The 23,338-nt window shown below is 42.2% G+C and overlaps 1 protein-coding gene across 1 annotated transcript in view; it reads right to left on the minus strand.

Annotated features, from left to right (window-relative positions):
* LOC135873816 (ATP-dependent translocase ABCB1-like) overlaps positions 1-23,338 on the minus strand; it is a 76,297-nt gene that overhangs the window by 26,856 nt on the left and 26,103 nt on the right. Inside the window, exons 8-18 of the mRNA XM_065398430.1 lie at positions 19,786-19,963; positions 17,742-17,855; positions 15,426-15,536; positions 12,906-13,031; positions 11,148-11,351; positions 10,497-10,667; positions 6,313-6,474; positions 5,203-5,427; positions 1,939-2,104; positions 905-993; positions 163-240 (exon numbers count right to left, since the gene is read on the minus strand). Coding sequence (XP_065254502.1) covers positions 163-240; positions 905-993; positions 1,939-2,104; positions 5,203-5,427; positions 6,313-6,474; positions 10,497-10,667; positions 11,148-11,351; positions 12,906-13,031; positions 15,426-15,536; positions 17,742-17,855; positions 19,786-19,963 — 1,624 coding nt within the window. The remainder of the gene's footprint in view (positions 1-162; positions 241-904; positions 994-1,938; positions 2,105-5,202; positions 5,428-6,312; positions 6,475-10,496; positions 10,668-11,147; positions 11,352-12,905; positions 13,032-15,425; positions 15,537-17,741; positions 17,856-19,785; positions 19,964-23,338) is intronic.

Below are 23,338 nucleotides of genomic sequence, written 5' to 3' on the forward strand. Positions count from 1 at the left end.
TGTCTTGAAGCTGTATTGGAGGGAGGCTCTACACAGGCTGCAGAGAACCAGGAATTTTCATGCTGTTATACACACATCAGCCCACAAAAGCCATCTGGCTCACATGGCAGGAGTGCTGCATATTTGCTGTCTATCGCTCTGACCCAGAAACGTGGCCCATACCTGCTGAAGCAATGCTTTGAATGACAAAGATCGCAATCTCTTGGTCAGAACTTCTCCAGACTTTCCAAACATGAATCCCTGAAAAGGGAGAATGGGAAATAAAACAGTTGAATTGTATGTGCTGGGCTGTACAGTCATATTTAGAACAACCCGCTGTAAATGTGATGGTATTTCAACCATTCAGCCACACATTTTACAGAACCTACACAGTGTTTTGGGATATGGTTTCAGATGTTAGTTTAAAGCTGGTGAAAGGTACCACACACATTCCTGGAAACTGAAGTTTCCTCATACTGCCCCACCCACATGCTTCCGCAGCCAGCTGCAGAGGTCAGCAGTGGAGTCACCTTCCCTGCTTACTCATTCCTTAGCCTCACTACTCACTCTGCTATCTAACAGTGCCGACTGGGCCGGTGTTTTTTGTAACGTACACACCAATGTAGTGGAACTGGGCTGTGCCCAAACGCATTCCCCCAAGGACACAGAACGGTCAGCAGCACCTTTCAGACATTGCTGCCCTGGGCTGCTTTGTAACTGGCAATCGGGAAGGGTAAGGCTCTGTATTCCATACCAGCCACTTGAGTCATTCAGTGGCTTGGCTCTGGAACAATTTTTAAGAAACATAGTGCATAAAAAGTTGCATTATGTCCCCAACATAGCCTCTCAATGAGATCTGAAAATCTTGACCATAATGTATGTGACCAGATTCTCAGCTTTGACTTTTTAATGTAGTGAAGTTTACCTGGATTATGTGTGTTACTAAGCTGATCACTGCCAGTACAAGACACATTAGAGAAAGCAATGTGGTGGTTTTGCTCCTTTTTTCAGGATCTGTTTCTTGAAAACCCTATGTAAGAAAAGCACAAAGTGACCACCAGTTACAATAGCTCAGGAACACTGTAGAAACTATTGAACTTCACCTCCTCTCAGCTCTTCCCCGGCACCTGAACTCTGCCACCTCTCAGCTTTCTGCTGCTGGCCAGGAGGTCACTCCACCTCTCCCAGCTGACCTGCCTCTCATCAGCTGCTCCTTCTCCAACCCTCCACCAGACCCTCTCCTCATTTGCCTGGGAGCTGCAGTTCCACTAAACCCTGCCTCCAGGCTGCCACTTCACCAGCTCTTATCTGCCTTCCACTGAATGCTGTCACTCTGTCAGACCATCCACCTCCCCTCCAGCTGACTACAATACCCCTCTTCTCTTGCCCGAAGATAAAAGATTTCCTAAACATCTTGCTCCAACCATTCCCCCTGGCTGCTGCTCCAACTCCCAGCAGCTTCCAACAATCATATACTGGAATCCAAAGGAAGACTCCATTTCTTTCCTGCAATGATTCAGGAATTAAGGGGTTAAATATTCAGACGGTCCCATGGATGTCCCTGGTACTTACAACCATGTTGGAATGCAAAGTACCTTGAAGGAGCTTACTGTCTGAAGAGAATGGGTACAATGCAAAGAGTAGGGTCGGGTACAAGGCAGGGAATGTGCACAACAGTGGAGAGGGGTAAACGAAAACTGAGTTTGATAAGGGAACGTGATTTGCTTCACTGGAAAGGTGAAGTCATTCCAAATACGGGGCTGGAAAATAGGCAAGAAATCTCAAGTGGGGAGAGGAGATCAAGGGCTTGATCAAGTTCCTACTAAAGTCAATGGAAAGACTTGTAGAGTTCAGTGACGGTGGCAGTAGAAGGAGGCTCTAAGGCATCACTAGAGAGGACTAGCTGGAGGGTCGAGCAGGATTTAAAGTTCTGCATTTGTGCCTGGTTCGTTAGTTTACCATACAGTTCTGAACTTACCCCAACGATTTTTCCATATAGAACAGAAAATGCAGGGTGGATGCCACCAGAGAAGGCAGCAGCAATCACGCCAAAGAATATATGCAGCCACTCAGGTTTGTTCAGAGCCAGAATTCTGGAATAAGGCACAGCCGGGAGATTTTCCTCCTATATAAGAGATAAAATTCAACTGTTCCCTGAAAGTTGTGGAACATGACAATTTCCTCAGCTAGGGGGTAAATCAGTAAACTGTCCTAGCAACTGTTCACAGATAATTCGCCCCAGCCTCCAACATACACACTGAATGAGCAAACATATTGAAGATTTGCCACTCTGTAATTTAAGGTCTTAAAACTGCAATTGCAAGTCAAAAAAATCTGCAGGCATAAATTTAACAAAAGGTTAACTTGGGGGGTGGATGGGATGGGGTATATATAGTTCAGTGAAATATCAAATAGGGTCAGTGACCATGGATTGCAACTTTAACACATGAATCATTATAACGACCTAAAAGTCTCACTGTTCAGAGCACAAAGAGATCAGTCTAGTTCAGCCTCTGCTAAATGCTAGTGGGTTGGCAGTAATACAATTGGGTCTACTTATGTCAGTTAGTCTGTATTTTGTAAAAGACAAAACAGACTATCATTACCAGATGCATGGAAAAGGCATATGAAACAGTGATTTAGGCTTCATTTCCCTTGAAAAATACATGGCAGCTCAGTTCAGCTTCACTGAACTATTCAAAATGTCCATACATTTGTTGAGGAAGTTGTGGAAAATGAAATGAAAACATAGGAACTGGTACAAATTATTAGATGAGGTTTTCAGCCAGTTGCGATGGCCTCGCCTGGTTATCTTTGCCTGTGTTTCAGAGACTGGAAAAGCCTGTCCACACGTCAACCATACAAGCCTGCTGAACTTTGTGACATCAAAAATTGCATGTCTTCCCATCTGATTTCTTCACTTTACTGCAAACAGTATGAATTCTGAAGCCATGTATCTTGCCATCTATTTCCTCTGACAAGGCCCAAATGCAACGGTTATGAATAGATAAAAAGTGTGTTCTGGACTTCTGGGCATTGTAAGAATGCATCCAGTGCTTATTGTTTGCATCGTGTTCTACCAGTAGACTGTACTATAATAAAAAAAGAGCTCCTAGAGCAGGGTTTCTTCACTGGTGGGTTGCGACCCAAAATTGGGTCATCTGAACGTGTTAAAGGATCACAGGGCTGGATGGGCTCAGCTCCCCTCTCTGGCTTTGTGACCAGGTGCACGTGGTCGCAATGCCACTCTCACAAATTTGGCCTGGTTGGCCCCCTCATCAGGGGGGCCAGGCCAAACCTGAGCAGTGCTGCAACTTCTGAGGTTGCAACACCTGGAGTAAGGAGCCAAGCCCAGCTAGCCCTGCGGGACAGGAGCTGGGAGAACAGCTGGTATCCCAATCTCTGGTAAACACTGGCTCCCTGATGTAACCCCCACCTCACAGCTGGGCAACACTCCCTCTTCCATAACCCTTGTCCTGCACCCCATTTTGGACCCCATGATGTAGCCTTCCCCCACAGCCAAGTGATCCTCCCTCTGTCATACCATCTATCCTGGCTCCCAGCCCCCTCTCCTCCTTCCCTCAACCTCTCACTGTAACCCTTGTACCCCAAATCCCCCCACTCCTTTAACCTCTTCTCTCCAGGGGCTGCATCACATGTCTGTGGTTTTTGGGGAGCTATCAGTTTGCCATCCCTCCCCTAGACCTGTCTGCCTCCATATCCTTCCCCCAGCCCCCAACTGCACCTCCACACCCCTCTGCCCCCATTTCCTTCCCCAGACCTTCCAACTTCTTCCTCATTACATCCCCAGAATCCCAGTCTCTCCATTTTACCTTCAGCCCTTATTCCTCTCCACCCCTTATTCTCCGCCCCCATGGGCTGTGTGTGTGGGAGGGTTGTGTGTTTTTGGAGGGGGTGTCTTGGTTTACCACCCCTCCTCCCCAGTTGCTGGTGGGGGGAGTTCCCCAGCTATTTACATCTGGCTAGAACATCTGGAATCTTAGCTCTGAGGCCCACCAAGCCCCTGACGGATCCCTGCAAAGGGGGTGGAGGGAGGAGTATTGAGTCTAGGAGTGTCTCAGGAAGTCTCTGGGTCATAACAGACCATTACAAATAGGGTCTGAGCTGAGAAAGGTTGAGAAACAAACAGAAACATCTGGCAAGGTTAGGTACGTTATGGATTCTGAAATTGTATTCACTAATCAAACCTTTTATTATAGGAGAAATCCCAGAAAAACTCCCATTGATTTCAATGTCAGCAGGATTTCACCCTAAATTTATATTCTAGCTCTTTGCACTGGCAGATGATTGAAAAATGTTCTGTAGGTCTTCTACAACCAGCCTCATACAAGGATGTGAATAATTATACTGTGTGCAGTTCAAACTATATATATTCTGCAATAAAGTCCTTGCTTGGCCCCATGGCCAAGGTCTAATCCAGGGACCACTGAAATTCTTTTAATTGACTTCAATGAGTCCATTGAAGCAGGGCCTAAAACCTGAAGCCCTTACCTGGTTTTTATTCAGTTCTAACTCAGGCAAATTACCTTAACATGAAGGGGAATTTTGTCTGAATAAAAATAGAGTAAGGACCTCAGGAGCTGGCCCAATTGAAACAGAGAGAGAGGTGGTTGGAGAAAAAGGTAAACCTTTTCTATCGTTTTAATTTAGGCTGCATTTCAAAATAGAGTTTTGAACATTTTCTCTGTTTAGTATGTGACCAACACTATTATTAATTTTGATAATTTCCATTTATATAGCACCTTTCATCCCAAAGTGCTTTAAAAACTGGTATACATATCACAAGGATCGTCTCATCCACTGGTAAAATGCCATGTCTGTGTAAGTAGGTATAATTTAATTACTTGAGTAGGAACTTGGCCAGGACAGTGGCCTTAACACCGTAATCTTATGAAGTTTGATAAGAGGTTGAGAACTTGTTTGAACATCTTAATAAAAAGATAACAAGCATAAAGCTCCTTAACACCATATTGTGTATCAGGTTAATTTGGTCCCAAGAGGTCAGACTGATTTATTTAGACCTGTGTTCTCCCTGAAGATTCCCAATTCAAGTATTCACCCAGGTCAATGATGCATATGACAGGATCATAGCAAAGGTGACATGGCTTAAGGCCTTTTAAAAAAAGAAAACAGAATCACCTTTGTTCCTATTCTCACAAGCTATCACTAAACTTTAGGATTAAACTAAATTTTAACACTAACCTCTTTCTCCTTTGTTTTCTTCTTCTTTTCAGACGACTTTTTCTTAGAAGAGGTCTTTCTGCTTTTATGCCTTCTGGATCCCTTAGGAATGCTTCCCATCTCAATGATTCCTGGTTCTTCAAAACCACCAACATCAGATAGGTTCTCCATCCTGAGATCATCTAGATCCTCTTCCTCATAGTCTTCATCTTCTGACATCCCATTTTGAGTGTTTCCACCATGACCCTAGTGACAAGCAAAGAACAGTGATACACAGTCACAAGACACTTTGCAGCAAGGGGAAGGAACAGTATACTTGGTATGGAAACAAACAAAAACACTGGTTTCGTGGTCACTTTCACATTGTAATTTGTATAGGCCAAGTTCTCTGCCAGGATAAGTTGGTGCAGTTGCAACTTAAACCAGCAGAGAATTTGGCTCTGTATGTCCCCCCCGTGCTATCTATAAAGGTCAGTCAAATCTGGGATCTAACAGCTCTATGAGGTCATCCACCTCTTCTGCTCAGTTATGTTTTGACTCATTACTTTGGGTAAATATGAAGCACTGCTACCGGTGAAAAACAACCACTTCCAACTCATAAAGAAGATTGAATGATCAACTTTCACTCAACTAGAAAACATGCAGAAACTGCAAAGCGAAAATGGCCCAGCTGTTTGAGTGCAGAACCTGCATGTGTCAGCAATAGTATCAGTGAGATCATAGGCGCCGACACTGTGGGTGCTCCGTGGCTCAAGCACCCACCCCCAAAAATAGGGGGTGTTCAGCTCTCCCATGGCTGGATAATGTTTTGTGGGCCCCTGGGCTGTGGCCCCGCCCCTGCTCCGCCCCAAGGCCCCGCCCACCACTCCACCCCAGGGCCCCTCCCTTGATTGGCCTCTTCCTCCCTAAGGCCCCACCCGCACTCTACCCAGAGGTCCCATCCCTGCTCAGCCTCCCCCTCTCCCCCCCCTCCCCCCGAGTCCCTGCCCACAGGTCACACAGGAAGGGCACCCACCAGCGAATACAAAAATCAGCACCTGTGAGTGAGATATACAGATAATTTTCTGGAGTAGAGAGATGGCCAGTACATCTGAAGCATTTAGTCAGGAGTGCTCGATCACATCTCATTACCTGCTGCATCACAAGAGAATAGTAGACACCCTTCTGTGTCATGAGTTCATTGTGTGTTCCCTGTTCAACAACAACACCGTTGTGAAATCCAGCAATAATGTCAGCTGTCCGGATTGTGGAGAGCCGGTGAGCTATCACAATGGTGGTACGTCCAGCCCTAGCCTTACCGGGGGGAAAAAACGATAGATTTACTTTAAAATGTGGTGAAAAAAAAAAAAATCTCTACCTAACAGCACAGCAATAGTGTGGAAAATACAAGTGTAAAAGCCCTTCTGACCCTTTATAGCTGATCATTATTTCCATGCATACTGTCTGATTTAACAGCCAAAGGACACTTCTGATTACAAAATACACATTTATAATAATGACAGGGAAAAGTGGATTAATTTTATAGGCTACTATGCAAGTACCAATTCCTATAGCTAAGGTTGCCTGACACTTCCAATTGTAAGATGCTTATAACTTTGCCAAGATTTAATTATTTGGGCGGAAATTTCCATGCTGGTAAATGCCTCGGCTGTCTTTTTTTTTTTTTTTTTTTTTTAATTTCAGCAAAAATGGTTCAATGGTTTCTCAGAATGAGGTTAGAGAAAAAATAATGTTGTTTTGCACATATTAAAAAAATTCTTATAACTGTTTAATTGAGAAGCTTTATCACCTAAATGCTCGAGAGCAGGGACTTGAAATTTGGAGGAGATGGGCATGTCTCACTGGTTATCAGGGATATGCCTTTTACCATTCCCATGAAAATCTGTCCAAATGGGGCCGAGTTATGAGGCTCTGAAAATCTCAATTTGCATGTGTTCAGTAGAGACTTCTTAGAGCTCAACAGCTAAATTCCCCAAAGAGACAGTCTGAGTTCGCTGCATTGTATGACAGGAGTGCACATGCGCCATCCCCACAGAGAGACTAAGCATGTTCCAGCCCAGGACTGTGGGGCCTGAGCAGGACTTTGCCTGCAATTTCTCCTCCCTATAGTCAGGGGGAGTTGTGGCTCCAGGCACAGGAAACAAGAGTAGGGAGAGCAAAATGAACAGTGATTATGGAAGGAATCAAAGTTATGCAGGAAACCCACCTTATTTGTTGCAGAAGTTGTAAGGTGTGTAGTGAATGAGGCAGAGAATTGCAGGAAAAGAAAGGATGGTCTCGTTGTTATAGCAGTTGAATACTGCCCTGGAGAACTGGATTCTAGCCCTGTCTCTGCCACAGAGTTACTATGTAGGGTGACCAGACAGCAAGTGTGAAAAATCGGGACAAGGAGTGGGGGAAAATAGGAGTTATATAAGAAAAAGACCCAAAAATCATGACTAGCCCTATAAAATCGGGACATCTGGTCACCCTATTACTATGTGATGCTGATACTAATTGTGTAGTCCTCATTTTCTGGATGCCTGACTTGAGGCAGTGGGGTCTGATTTGCAGAAGTGCTGAGCATTCACGGCTGCAACTGAAGTCAATGGGAGATGTACTTTTAACATATATAGCGCTGTATAATGCACAATTCTCTGAAATATTGAGTCCTGGGCATCGCAGATCATGCACCCAAAAGTAGTATGAACTTTCAACATTAACATCTCTGTGTCTCAGTTCCCCTTCTGTAATATGGGAGTAATACTACCACCTTACCTGTCGGGGGTGTTGTGAAGATAAATTCATTAGTGTTTATGAAGCACTCAGATACTAGAGTGATGAGAGGTATAAAAAAGCCCATGAGGAAGTTAATAATTTTGCTTTCAGAGCAGGGTTTGAATGGCATGGGGGCATACATTGAATGCTGAAGATAAAAATAAGTATTGACTAGCACTGAATGTTGAATAGCACCATCCTGTGCACTGAATGAAGCAGGGGCCCTGTGGAAGAAATAGTATGTGTTTGTAGCAATGGGACTCACCCCTGCAGCGCCTCCTGCTGTCTCTTCTGGGAATTAGCTCATTCAGCCTCTCGAGCACCCTCTGCTGGCCGGTGTCCCGCTGCCGTTTGGCTCCATGTCCCTCCCTGGACTCCAGTGCCTCTTTCATCTCTCTCTCTCTCTCTCTCTCTCTCTCTCGGGGTCTCCCCTCCGCGGGGAACCCCCATCCCCTATCCCTACTTCACCTCAGTTGTAGGCTATTGCCAGTCACCAACTAGCCCCCGCGCCCTGGGGCAGACTGCAGTGTAAGCCACTCATCATAGGCAAGGTTGGGTCTGGACCTGCTGCCTCTCTCTGCAACCCAGTGCCTCTATGGGGCCTTGGATAACGCCCTGCAGCCTGGGGAGTTACCAGCTTTTTAGCTCCCCAGCCCCTCTGGCCTTTCCCCAGCCCTGCCTCACTCTAGGCACCATGAGCTTCCCAGCAGCCAGGCCCTTCTCTCTCTGAAGGCAGAGAGAGATTGCCTGGGCTCCTCGCTCGCAGCCTCTTATAGGGGTCAGCTGGGCTCTGTTTGGGGCGTGGCTGCAGCTCTGCCTGCTTCCCCCCCCAATCAGCCCAGTGGCTGCTTTCTCCTCCCACAGCCCTTTCCTAGGGCTGTTTTAAGCCCCTCAGGGCAGGAGCGGGTGTCCACCCTGCTACAGTGATCATGTAACCGAAGACTGTCCCCTAATGCAGACACACAAGGGTTTATTAATGCTGACCAAGCAACTTTAATTCGGTCATTCCCTAAATTTTGAGTGCTTGACTTTGGAATCTTAATGGTCTTTTCATGTAGTGTGTGTGTGTAATTCAGTATAAATAATGATATTATCTATGCAGAGTATAAGGGCTCAGCACCCAAATACTACCCTCAATTACACCGTGCACTACCACTGATATTAGGGTTGCCAACTCTGACTGAAGCTATTCCAGGAGATTTTTTTTCCCAACACGACAATGTCATTTTCTTAAAACATCCCATTAAAATCTCCTGGATTGCTTCCAATGGTCACTGGGAGATCGATGCCGATTCTGGGAGACTCCAAGCCAATCCTGGAGGGCTGCAAACCTAACAGATATCAGTGTGGTCAGATGGGTATAAGTGAAGGCAGAATTTAAGCCCATAGACTTAAAATTTATTGCAGATAAATGCTGGGGGCCATATAGTGCCCTTGAGCCATGCATAGAACTTATGCTATTCTGTGTTTACTATTACTGAGTACTAGTGGGAGGCCGGCTTTTTTATAGAGCTTATTTTTAGGATACACCACTGGTTATATACAAATACACATCAGAAACTTAAAGCAGTGCTGCAGCCCAGTCCTGTAGGCCTCACTCAGGCAAAGCTCCAGATTCTGTCTCCGACTCACCGTGTGTCCACTTGACCTGTCCGTGCCTCAGTTTCCTCATTTGCAAAATGGAGAAAATAATTCCTAAGTCCCAGCAGTGTTATGAAGATTATTAAAACATCTGTTTAGTGATTGGAGAAGACACAGTGCTGGATAAGCACAATGTATTTTTATTATTGCCCTGTAGAAATCCATACAATGCTGGCACCTTGCTTTGATAATGTAGGAGTTAAATTCCTGATGCCACATTCACAGTTTACCACCAGGCAAGCAATTGTGATGTGAGGCAGGATGTGATGCAGGCCAGCATTAAAGAAGACGACTTCTGTCCACATGCAAATATCCTGGCAATCAGGAATGACGCTAACAGAAACAGAGCCTGTGATTGCTTTAGGGTTACCACCTGTCTGGGTTTTATCCGGACAGTCTGGCTTTTGGCTTCTGTGTCCAGGTGCGATTTAGGGTTTCCAGGTGCCCAGCTTTTGGTGACCTGGCAACCCTATGGCACCTGAATCAAAAGCTCAGTTACCGAAGGGCAGGGAGAGTGCCAGGTCATTAATGCGTACCAGCCTCTGCTCAGCCGGGCCACCTCCTACCTGCAGGCAAGCTCCTTGAGATGGTACAGCGAGCAATGGGGGGGGGGGGCGTGGGGAGAGGAGCAAGTGATGGAGGCAGGGCCTCTGGGAAAGAGGTGGAAGAGGGGGAGGGGCTTCAGGGGTGGCAACCCGAGATTGCTTAATGGAGTTTTGATTAAATATTACAGGGTCATAGCCGGGCACCAAAATTTGAGCATGCATCCCTATTGATTTCAATGCCCTCCTTGAAACCAGTGGAGAGCTGTGCTTAAAAACGGATGGCATGCTATAGTCTTTAATGTCAAGCTTGCCATATGGTTGTTGTGCTTCTTAATATTGATTGATTGATAACTCTAGCAATAGGATTCCTACCTTATCAAGAGCTGCTTGCACAATAGATTCACTCTGAGTGTCCAGAGCAGACGTGGCTTCATCCAGCAGCAGAATCCTGGGATTCCTTGCCAGGGCACGGGCAATAGCAATTCGCTGTTTCTGCCCTCCGCTCAACTGAGCTCCCCTTTCCCCCACCATGGTGTTAAATTTCTGAGAAAACAAGAGGAGCATAGAGATTGCAGAAGGGGTCAGTTGAAATCCTTTTACACCCCCACTCCCATCATATTGTTACCATCACAAAGAGAAATTCCCTCTTTTAAAAGTTTTATGATGGATACTCCAATAAACGCTTTAAGAATAATTACTTCTAAAGGAACTGTCTTGGCCAATTACATTCAGTGTTTTTGGTAAAAAAAATCTCTCATTGTCCATAGAAATTCCTTATCCACCCTATTAAAAAATGTTGCCACGTAACATACAGTTAGTATTGTAAATTAAGAACATTGTGGGCCAAATTGTCAATTGGAATAAATGACAAAACATTAGTGAAAAACTAGTGAAGCACCGTCTATTTGCACCAGCAGAGAATTTGGGCCACAAAAATTCAGAAGAACCGAGAGAGAGAGAGAGAGAGAGAGAGACCAAAGAATCCGTCATAGTTATAAGGTGCTCAAAAGTACATGAACTCACATCAGGCAGTCTGGATATAAAATCAAAAGCATTGGCTTCTTTAGCTGCTTTCTCAATTTCATAATCAGTAATACCCTCTCTGCCACAGCAAATGTTCTCAGCTATTGTTGTAGCAAACAAAATAGGCTCCTGGCTTACAAGGCCAATATGTTCTCTTAGCCACTTTATATTAAGTGTCCGAATATCTCGTCCATCTAAGGTAATCTGAGTGGAAAGGCATAAATGAAGAGTTTGAGGAAATGTATTATGTTTAAAATAATTAGTTGTTATAATGGTAAAATAATAATGATATAATAATTGACTTAAGTATTTGTTTAGCAGCTTCTCACATGGAATAAAGCAATAACATTTAAACAAAATGACCAGGAAAAATTAAAAATATATCTTCACGATCACCTCAGATTAGAAGAATGGAAGGAGCAGGATAAACAAAAAGGATATTGTCGGAGCAGTGTTTTATGATTGTATTTTGAGAATTAATGTATGATTTGATTTCATCCTGCCAGCCACCCTTTTTGAATAGCAGAAAGGAATGACAGACCAGAACAATCCTTATGATTGATTATGGTCACCCTTTTGTTTTAGGATAAGTTATAATGTCTACTATGGTTTCCTATATGTATTACAAATTAGGCACTCTAGTTAAATATACATTTCTTTGTTTTAAGGTTTTAGTATGTAAGAGACAGGATCTTGTATTGTATCTATGTTAAGGAGATTAGAGGAATGTTGAGGGCCTAAAGCCCCAATGTGAATTGTTTTAGTTATAAGATTTAGCAAGGCTTGATTTACAATGTATTCTGCTGAATATAAAATACTGCTGTCTCTATACCTTTGAAGGTTTCTGTAAGAGATTGTTTGTGTGAATGAGGAATGCATGCATCAGGAAAAGGTAAGGTGTGAAAGCTATCACAAATGTCCAGATGGTCAAGAAAAAGTGAGAGACTTGGAAAGACCAGGAGACAATCAGTAAACATCCATTGTATCTGATGCTAAACATGTTAACAGCATTGACGATCTCAAAGGTGAGGCAGGCACCACCGAAGGTGAGACAACAAATAGGAGATAACGATGGGAAGCCCGACAATAACCATCAAATGATAACAGCAGAAAACCCCAAGATTAACACCACTTAAGGACAGGATGACATTGCAAAATTCATGGACTCAAATGGGAATTTAGAACTATAAAGCTGGGGTGTTTTGTCATGGAACTCTGGGTTCAATCCTGCAAAGCCTCGGAGCACCGGATCGTGATCGACTGAGCCCAGCTCCACACTCGTGCTCAATTTAACTGGCTATTAAATTGACTCAAGCTACAACTAACTGGTAACTATCAACATAAACTGGCAGGAGTGTGTGTGTGTGTGTGTGTGTGTGTGTGTGTGTGTGTGTGTGTGTGTGACTAAAAAGCATATGCTAACTGTTGTATTTTCAATAAATTCAGTGTATTTGCCTTTTCTCCCTGAAAAGATCCCGTGTGCTTTGTATAGCATAACAATATCCTCAAATATTTAAATCCAAATTTTGACTTCCCTTAATATCAGTAAAGTCCTATCTAGGTTTTTACAATATTCTCATCATCATGGCATACAAGTAATGAAAAATCAGTTTCAGAATTTCGTTGGATGCTACGTATCTTTTGTTCTTTTAAGAATCCAATTTTGTGTAATGTCCTTTTAAAGTATAGGTGTAATCTAGTCAGGAAATTAATCTTCATCCTAGTAGCCAGGAATATCGACAGTTCATGCAAACTAACCTCTCCTTGGACTGGATCATAGAATCTCTGTAGCAGCTGAATAGCAGTACTTTTGCCACAGCCACTGGAGCCAACCAGAGCGATGGTCTTCCCCGATTGAACTTTCAGGTTCAGGCCCTTGAGAATCTGGAAATATAATCTTTATATGTTAGTCCAATAAATATAGAGCTACTTAAATAAATGGTTTGTTTAGAAAAAGATCTATTAAGATGCTTGGCATCATGATCAAGCCAATAATGAGAGGTCTGGTCTAACAGTGTATTGAACTCCCAGGCCTGCTTTCAGTCCTTTGTTCCAACCCGGGTTGGAAAGCACTTTGAAGATGACAAGAAAAAGGTTTTATTACTAATAACAATCTTGCTTTGTTCTCTTCTTATTCTATAAAGACTGTCCTAAGAAAAAACCTTTGGCTCTGAAAACAAAGTGGGTGTTTTAATATCCCCAATGGAATGAAGAGTCAGGGTTTGACAATCTCTAGAATTTACTAGGGAGGGATTAGTTATGGAGTAATGACACTTGTTGCTATGTTCACATTTAGGAACATTTTACCTCAGTCCGTTTATCCCATCTTATAAATGTCTAATATTATTAGTGGCCAAAATATTTGTCTCCTATGGGAACTCTTATGTATATTGACATTTAGGCTGATTTATGACTACACTTTTTTTTGCAATAGAAGATCAAAACAACAGTAATATTGTTCTCGTCTCCTTATACTATACCAGAAGAGCTCCAGTTTTCCAGTAAGCTGATAGCAGATAAGCTTTGGTGTTTGCTTGACCAAGCAAGAGCATCATTCTCCACCCCTTTAACATCATTTCTCATCACGACCATCCCATCTCTAACCTCCCTTTTTAGGTAAGGCAGGAAAGGGCATGTCAAGTTAACGCTGACAATAACTAGAATCTTCAGCTCTCTGTGACCCGGTTCATTCCAAATTTAGGTACGAAATGGAGATTGCCTTGATCTTGTATGTTGATCATCTTTGGCTGGTTATTGATGAGAACCAGGTATCCAGGATGATTCTTTTAGCTTTGCCAGCTACCTCTGATACCATTGATAATGAGCCACTGCTGACACAGGGTGAACTCTGGAAGGGATGGATGAAATCATTCTTGAATGGCTCCATCCCATTCCAGCCACAGGCCCAAAGGGTGGCTCATCCGGTCCAGAGTTTCTCTTGTGTAGAGTGATGTGGGATTCTGTCTTGTCACCCTCCTGCTCAAATTTGTATGCAAGACCATTAGGGGAAGACAGTGAGAAAGTACAGACTACACTGTCTTCAGTATTCAGATAACATAGCTCTAGGTCTCTGTTTCATGAGATCCAGCTGGGAGAAGTTGACTGGCTTAGCCAGCAAGTTACAGGGTGGGTTTGATGCAGGCAAGTCAGCTATGACTCACCTCAGAGATGACTGAGTTTATACTTGTAGGTTGGAGGAACCCATCCGAAGAACTGGCACAGCTAACAGCAGCACACTCAAGTGAGTTTGTAACCTGTTGGATCCACAGCTGCTTTTGCACGCAGGAAGCAGTAATAGCTAATAGCATTTTGTTTGTCTTTTACACTTGGCCAGAAGGTTCTGAACTTTCAGTTCTGGTACTGATGTCAATCCAGAAAGAAGTATTGGATTACTGCAAAGTACCATACATGAGACTGTACAACAAGATGACTCCCCTCACAAACTTCAGCTGGTGGAGAGTATGGCAGTCTGTTTCTTAGAGGGCATTATCTGTAGGGAGAATCTTACCTCCATGCTCTGTGATCTGCACTGGCTTCCATTTCATTGTCAGGAGTGATATAGAATAATGGCTTTAACCAATAGACCTTAAAATAGGTTGAGTCCTGGCTATCTCCAAGATTACCTCTCCCCACATGGGATGTCACAGCAGCTGAGATCTTCTGAAGCACTGACACAAACAGCTTTCTGGATTTAACCACATGAGGGCTGGAGGTGAGGCATTCTTGGTGAGAGAGCTTGAAAGAAGAATTTGCTTCTGATTCAATTCACCAGAGGCCAAATTTACTCACCTTCAGGTTATGCTGTAAGTCCCATTTGTTCTCCCTTGCTTTTTCCAGCAGGTGAAAATGAAGAAAAGGTGGATGATGGTGGTGAAGACAGAGCTTTAGTTTTGGAAGGACATTCATCCTGCATTATTGTTGTATTTTTATAACTAGTATAATAACATTTCACTCTCACATAGTACATTTCATCCATATATCTCAAAGGACTTTAAAGAGGAGGTCAGTATTACTATTCCCATTTTACAGATGGGGAAACTGAGGAAGAGAGAGGTGAAGTGACTTGCCAAGTGTTACTTTGCAGGACAATGGCAGAGCTGGGAATAGAATCCAATGTTCTTTCAACTAGACCATACATCCAGAGTACAGGATGGACATTTTATTTTAATTCATCTTTTTTAAACACATTAAATTGATAAAATATCAGTTTTCTTTTTGGTCACACAGATAATGGCAGCAGCTTTTCACTGCAAAGATTAATTTAATAAGAACACTTACTTTAACATCAGGTCTAGATGGGTAACAGAAATGGATGTTTTTGAATTTAATGTCTCCTTTGAGCTTGTCTGGTCTGTATCCTTCCTTGGCACTGCTATCTAGAAGACGGTGCTGGAGAGAGATTTTGAAAAGGTATTACACATTTTTGTGATTTTACAGTTGTGGCTTTTGATGGATAAGTTGTTTAGGACAGTAAAAGAAACACTGCAACACTACATAGCAGTTTAACTGATCAGTGGTTGCTGAATTTCACCCCAGAGGATTCTGCATATCAGTGAAATGCAATCCTTGTGTATACCCTGCAAAGCATTTTGGGATAGGGGACATGGGAAGAACAGGAGTAACTAGAATAATAAAACATCAACTATACCTTAAATCATCCATCTCCCAACATTTACAATGGGCCCAAATCCCTTAGCTCCCTCCCAACATCTGCCTAGGCAGAATGTGGGTTGAGAACTAGTTCTTGGAGGAATGATGCAGCCTGTAATTGTTGGTGGGCTTAAAATGCACAAGCAAAATAAACAAACTGGGGATTTATTACAAAGTCTTCACCCCTAAAAAGATACCATCATCCTGAGGCTCCCTGGTCTGAAGTCCAATGGAAAATTAGCCTGGCGCTAAACAGCCTGACCTGGAATTGCTCCTCCACTTCCCAGGTTGCTGATCTCTGTTGGACTGACACTTTTCAATGACCCAGTAACCACCGGCAGAGTTCAAAACTTCTCTTTGAGTAGGAATGGGAAGATTAAAGGCGACCTCCTCGGCTCTCTCTGCTCCACTCCAAGACCAGCACAACCAAAAATAAAACCAAACCCTTTGTCTCTGAGTTCTGGTTTCCGATTGGTTCTGGTAGTAGCTTCCAGCTTGTTCTATCTCCATCCAGGACTCTGCCCTTATATAAATCGATGGTATGCCCACATTTTGAATACTGCGTACAGATGTGGTCTCCTCATCTCAAAAAAGATATACTGGCATTAGAAAAGTTTCAGAGAAGGGCAACTAAAATGATTAGGGGTTTGGAACAGGTCCCATATGAGGAGAGATTAAAGAGGCTAGGACTTTTCTGCTTGGAAAAGAGGAGACTAAGGGGGCATATGATAGAGGTATATAAAATCATGAGTGATGTGGAGAAAGTAGATAAGGAAAAGTTATTTACTTATTCCCATAATACAAGAACTAGGGGTCACCAAATGAAATTAATAGGCAGCAGGTTTAAAACAAATAAAAGGAAGTTCTTCTTCACTCAGTGCACAGTCAACTTGTGGAACTCCTTACCTGAGGAGGTTGTGAAGGCTAGGACTATAAAAGCGTCTAAAAGAGAACTGGATAAATTCATGGAGGTTAAGTCCATTAATGGCTATTAGCCAGGATGGGTAAGGAATGGTGTCCCTAGACTGTTTGTCAGAGGGTGGAGATGGATGGCAGGAGAGAGATCACTTGATCATTACCTGTTAGGTTCATTCCCTCTGGGGCACCTGGCATTGGCCACTGTCGGTAGACAGGATACTGGGCTAGATGGACGTTTGGTCTGACCCAGTATGGCCATTCTTATGTTCTTATGTATGTTCTAGGCAATCTGGGAAACAGAGTCCTGAGCCTCTGTAACCATTGTTGCTGTAGTCCGGGGCGAGTCCCCTAAAGACTTGCTTACTGTAATAGGTCAGGAACAACCAACTCCAGAGGTGGTTACACAGAGTTTGATCAGCCTTAATTTAGTTTCTCTGGGCAAAATTCCACACTTTGTTATATCCACACAACCTCACTGAAACCAATAGACATTTATGGCCATAACAGAAGACAAAACTCAGCCCTTTGTTCTAACCTAATATGAACGTGAGACTGCAGATATATAACAAACTGCTGTACAAAATTCTAAGAGTTAGTTACTGAAAGTGTGGCATCCCTCTTCCCCAGCAACAGTCTTACCATAGCTTTTAACAGCACTGTTAATCTCCAAATCAAAAGCAGTTGAACTGAAATCATGTCTACTCCATATACTTGTGTTTTAAAGAGCAATGTAATCTCACTTAGCTCTTCACCACTTACTCTAATAAATAAATAAATAAGGGAATGACAAACCTAACAGGAAAGAGGGCCCCAATCTGTAAAGCTGAGCTATAGATCTGAATTTCCCCCAAGTTTGCAATAAGCATATTTAGGGCTTTGGTTAAGGCTCGAGTCTTCTTAATATGAATAGAAATGTCGTCTTATTTTTGTTTTCAATGGTATGAGTCTATGGAGTTCATCCACTTTTTGAATTTTTTGAGAAATAAATCAGAAATTTCAGACTGCTAGAAAAGCAACATTAAGTACCTTACTGATAACCTTGTACACTTCATAGGCAGCACCTCGAGCATTGGCAACACTTTCTAAGTATGGGTAGCCCTGTCCGAGATAGAATGCGCCACGGAGCAGAGAGAATAATACCTACAGGGAACAAAAACAGGAGCTAGCGTACAGTGGTTCCAGACCTGCAGTTTTCTTAGTGCTAAATGTCATGGTAATCCTGGTGGTTCTGTAAGAGCTTTTCCAGAAATAATATAAAAAAAGAAAATCAAAACTAAAATTTCAGGCTGCATTTTCCAAGCTCCCCCAGTTTTTATTCTTTCGCTGGATTTGACACAGGAAGTGGTGAATGTAGCTATTGTGTGCAGCCACATGCCCTTTAACAGTTGGTTTAGCTTTTTTTGTTGCTGCTGCTTTCATTAACTCCCATGAAGAGAATAAATAGTGAAATTAGCCATCTCTCCATCTCTTTGCAATATTAAAAACCTCAGTGTCCTCAAAGAGAGTTAATCCACAGTTTCCTGAGGCCCCAATCCTTCAAAGTGCATATTATGCACTGTGACTACTTCCACTGAAGTCAAGTTCTGATCAGAAGTCAATGGGGCTACTCACAGTGCATAAAGCACGTACCTAAGTCTTTGCAGGATCAGGGCCTTATTCCTTTCCAAAGGAAAAATAATCTAAAAGTATTGGTAAAGTACAATAATCCCTTGCAGGGATTTAAAAAAAATGAAAGATGGTCACATGGCTATGACACCGGCAGACCAGATGCCAGCTCATGCCAAAGCCCCAGACTTCACTGAATGCTTACAGATGCATAGCTGGAAGCCAGGTATCTATACTATCTTGTGTATTAGTATAGATCAAAGTGATTGTTAAATGTATCAGAATGTATTTGCTGTTTAAACTTCATGAAAACTAATGGGATGTTAATGCATTGTTTTAACTAATGCATTGTTTTCACTTATCTGGATCCCGTTATAATGCTGTAGCAAATATTCACATAGTGTATGCCCCTGTCAGTAAATAACCCATTAAATGAGAAAGAAGCCTTGTGGAATGCAAATGAAGAACTTTAACAGAAAAGTATTAATTTCAAAGCAAGTGGTCATTGTGTGTGATGATCGAAGGTCAAAGACTCCAAATGTATTCCTCACTCTCTGCCATCAAAGGAAAAGCCCACAGGGGTATTGACTCTGTCAGCTTGTTTTCTGTGGGAAGAAAACTATGAGTATGGATTCAGGGAAAAATCCTTCATCTCTACACTGTTTGGATTCTAACAGGGCAGAATAAATGAACATGGAGATAGAGATTCCATGAGTTATTCTGGGTCGCCCAGAGAGACTTTTGGGAAACCGGCAGATCACTACATCTCTGCTACCATTTGGAATTATAGACTGACTCATCTGTACATATATTTTATCTTCTTTAATCTCTCAATAACTCTTATTACCTTTTCTTAGCTAATAAACCTTTAGTTAGTTTACTATAGAATTGTCTACCAGCGTTGTCTTTGGTATAAAATCTAGGATACTAATTGATCTGGGGTAAGTGATTAGACTCTGGGACTGGAAGCAACCTGAATGTGGTGTGATTTTTGGTGTAAATGACCCTTTATCATGAAGTCAAGTTTGTCTGGGTGGCAAGATAGACTAGAGAGTCTGTCTGTGACTCCATGGTAAGACTGGTATAGTGATCCCGGAATTCACATTTGTTACTGGCTTGGTAAAATCTAATTATAGAACACACCACCAGTTTGGGGTGTCTGCCCTGTTTTCTGACAGCCTGCCCTGAGATAGGCATTCCTGGTCGTGAACCACTCCAGACAGCATGACAGTGACCAAATGAGATATTTGTTTAGGAACTTTGAGGTCTTAAATATGTAGATTCAACATCTCTGTTGATTTATATTAAACATATTTTAACATTTAGTCTGATGGGTACTTTGTGCCTGAGTAGAAATTATAGATCTTTTTACGCGGTACTTAAACAACAAAGCATTTTCTCTAATTTATAGACCATTTTTAAAAAGTTTGCCTCAGCTAATCAGACTATACTGTGCTGTACTTACAATTAACACACATCCGAGGTCATAATTCTCTTTCTCCTCCACTGTGAGTTTGGTTCCATACCAAAATGCAAGAGCAAAGGCTCCAAATAAAATAAACTCTGTGAAACCCAAAGATGTGTAGGTGGTAATGGATTTTTTGACTCCAACTTTCCTAGCATTCTCTAGGTTAACATCATATCTGAAAACAGATGATAAAATGTTAAATTTGGTATTTACCCAGATGACATTCAGTTCCCGAGCTTCCTTTCATGCTTCTAGGGTTTTCTGCCATAAAAATAAATTATCTAGATTCTTAGATCGTGTGAATCAACACAGCTTCATTGATTTTCATCAACAGAGGATCTGGCCCGTGGCTGCTCTGAGTGAATTATCAGGCACACAGATAAACATGATATGTTGGGGAACAGTCAACACGGCTTTTGTAAATGGAAATTGTGCCTCACCGATCTATTAAAATTCTTTGAGAGTTTCAGCAAGCATGGGGACAAGGGTGATCCAGTTGATATAGTGCACTTGGCCTTTCAGAAAACCTTTGACAAGGTCCCACACCAAAGGCTCTTAAGCAAAGACATGGGATAAGAGTGATGGGAAACAAAGGGTAGGAATAAATGGTCGGTTTTCACAGCAGGGAGAGATAAATAGCAGGTTCCCCCAAGGATCTGTACAGAGACCTGTGCTGCTCACATATTCATAAATTATATGAAAAAGAGTGTGAACAATGAGGTGGCAAAAATTGCAGATACAAAATTATTCAACATAGTTAAGTCCAGAGCTGACTGCAAAGAGCTTCAAAGGCATCTCACAAAACTGGGTGACTGGGCAACAAAATGGCAGATGAAATTCCATGTTGATAAATGCAAAGTAATGCACATTGGAAAACAATCCCAACTATACATAAAAAACGACGGGGTCTAATTTAACTGCTACCACTTAAGAAAGATCTTGTAGACAACATGGACAATTCTCCGAAAACATTTGCTCAATGTGCAGCAGCTGTCAAAAAAGCTAACCGAATGTTAGGAACGATTAAGAAAGGAATAGCTAATAAGACAGAAAATATCATCATGCCACTGTGTAAATCCATGGTATGCCCACACCTCATATAATGTGTTCAGTTCTGGTTGCCCCATCTCAAATCAGATGTATTAGAATTAGAAAAGGTACGGAGAAGGGCAACAAAAATTATTAGGGGTTTGGAACAACTTCCAGCTGAGGAGAGATTAAAAAGACTGGACTGTTCATCTTAGAAAAGAGATGACTAAGAGAGGATATGATAGAGGTCTAGAAAATGAATGAAGAGAAAGTTAATAGGAAACTGTTATTTACCCCTTCATGTAACATAATAACCAGGGGTCACCCAATTAAATTAATAGGTAGTAGGTTTAAAACTTACAAAATGAAGTACTTCTTCACATAATGCAGTGAACAACTCTTTGCCAGGCCAAAAGTATAACTGGGTTAAAAAAAGAATTAGATAATCTCATGGAGGCTAGGTCCATCAATGGCTATTAGCCAAGATGGTCAGGGGTGGAACCCTATGCTGTGGATGTCCCTAAACGTCTGAGTGCCAGAAACTGGGACTGGATGACGGGATGGATCAATCAAAAATTGTCCTGTTCTGTTCATTTACTCTGAAGTATCTGGCACTGGACACTGTCAGAAGACAGGATTCTGGACTAGATGGACCATTGGTCTGACCCAATGTGGCCATTCTTATGTAATATTGGAAAAATTGGCCCGAAATCAACAACATGAAATTCAATAAAGACAAGTGCAAAGTACTACAATTGGGAAGGAAAAATCAAATGCACAAATACAAAATGGAGAATAACTGGCTAGGTAGTAGTACTGCAGATCTGGGAATTCAAGTATATCACAAATTGAATATGAACCAACAACGTGATGTATTTGTGAAAAAAAGATAATATTCTGGGGTGCACTCAGGGGAGTGCCATTTAAGACATGGGAGGCAACTGTTCCACTCTACTTGTCTCTGGTGAGGCCTCTGCCAGAGTAGTGTATCGGTTTAGGAAAGGTGTGAACAAACTAGAGAAAGTCTAGAAGAGAGCAACAAAAATGATAAAAAGTTTAGAAAACCTGAGGAAAGGTTAAAAGAACTGGGCATGTTGGTCTTGAAAATTGAAGACTAAGCGGGGACCTGGCTAACAGTCTTCAAATATGCTAAGGAGTGTTACAAAGAGGATGGTGATCGGTTGTTCTCCATATCCACAGAAGACAGGACAAGAAATAATCAGGGTAATCTGCAGCAAGGGAGGTTTAGGTTAGATATTAGGAAAAACTGTCTAAATATTAGGATAGTTAAGTACTGGAATGTGTTACCAAGGAAGGTTGTGGAATTCCCATTATTGGAGGTTTTTAAGAACTGGTTAGACAAACACCTATCAGAGATGGCCTAGGTATACTTGACCCTGCCTCAGTGCAGGGGGCTGGAACTGATGATCTCTCAAGATCCCTTCCAGCCCTACATTTCTAGGATTCTATGAATATCAGCTCTCAAATGTAAGAATTAGTGCTCACTCAATTGTTGAAGAAAAACTGCTTTAGATAAAACCAAACAAGTAAACAGAAGCCAGAATCCCCTTTGACTCCACAACCTGGCAGTAGTTCGCTCTTGCTGAACACTGTTGGAAGCCAGGAACTATTCTCATAAACTAAGTTACCAAGATATATGCCAATAGCAAGCAATCAAATACAAATTAAGCACCATATTATGCTAGTTAACCCCTGTGAGACAAGGACAAAGATTAACAGTTAGTTAATGAAAAAAATCACTCTTTTTCCTTGCCATTCCTTTACAAGCTTATGGTTTTCCATCAATCAATAACAGCTTCTGTTCACTCATTAGCTATCTAATCCCCTTTAGCTTCTCAAGGGCATTACAGAAAGAACCGCTCAGCCCAGCCATGTTCTCAGAACATTTCAGGAGGACGTACATATCATTTTATTGTTCAATGGCATGCTCAGAAGCTTTGTAGGAACCTCTCAACACATATGTACAAAAATGCCCTGACCAAAAGTGGGAAGCCCCAAAATGAATGGCACAGTTTGCGCAGTAGTGAAGGGATACTAAAATGATGTGTAATTAATTTCTTCCACATACACTATATATCATTGGTGCTGTTCAGATTAGATCAAGAAGAGGAATATTTGCAAAGCACTAAGCACACACTTAACTTTAAGCATGTGGGTAGCCCCCTTGAAGTCGATGACATAGGAAAGTGATAGGCAATTTTACCTAAGGTCATGATCCAGTAAAGCATGAGGTTAACTGTAAACACTTTAATCAATGATTTCAGTGGGAGTGTGCATGTGCTTAAAGTATTTGCAGAAGTGCTTTGTTGGACTGGAGCCTTAGAGAAGATTGCATTTTCTATAGCTTCAGCTTCCAAATTCAACTTCAGGTTAGTGTCAGAGGGAAATTGGGCCTTACAATGCCCCTCCATAATGTAGGTCAATTGAGTGATTGCAAATATTCATGGGTGACAGAAAACATCTCCTTCCATATGCTCATATTTATCTTCATCTGAACTTC

Source organism: Emys orbicularis, chromosome 2 (assembly GCF_028017835.1).
Source record: "Emys orbicularis isolate rEmyOrb1 chromosome 2, rEmyOrb1.hap1, whole genome shotgun sequence".
NCBI lineage: Eukaryota > Metazoa > Chordata > Testudines > Emydidae > Emys > Emys orbicularis.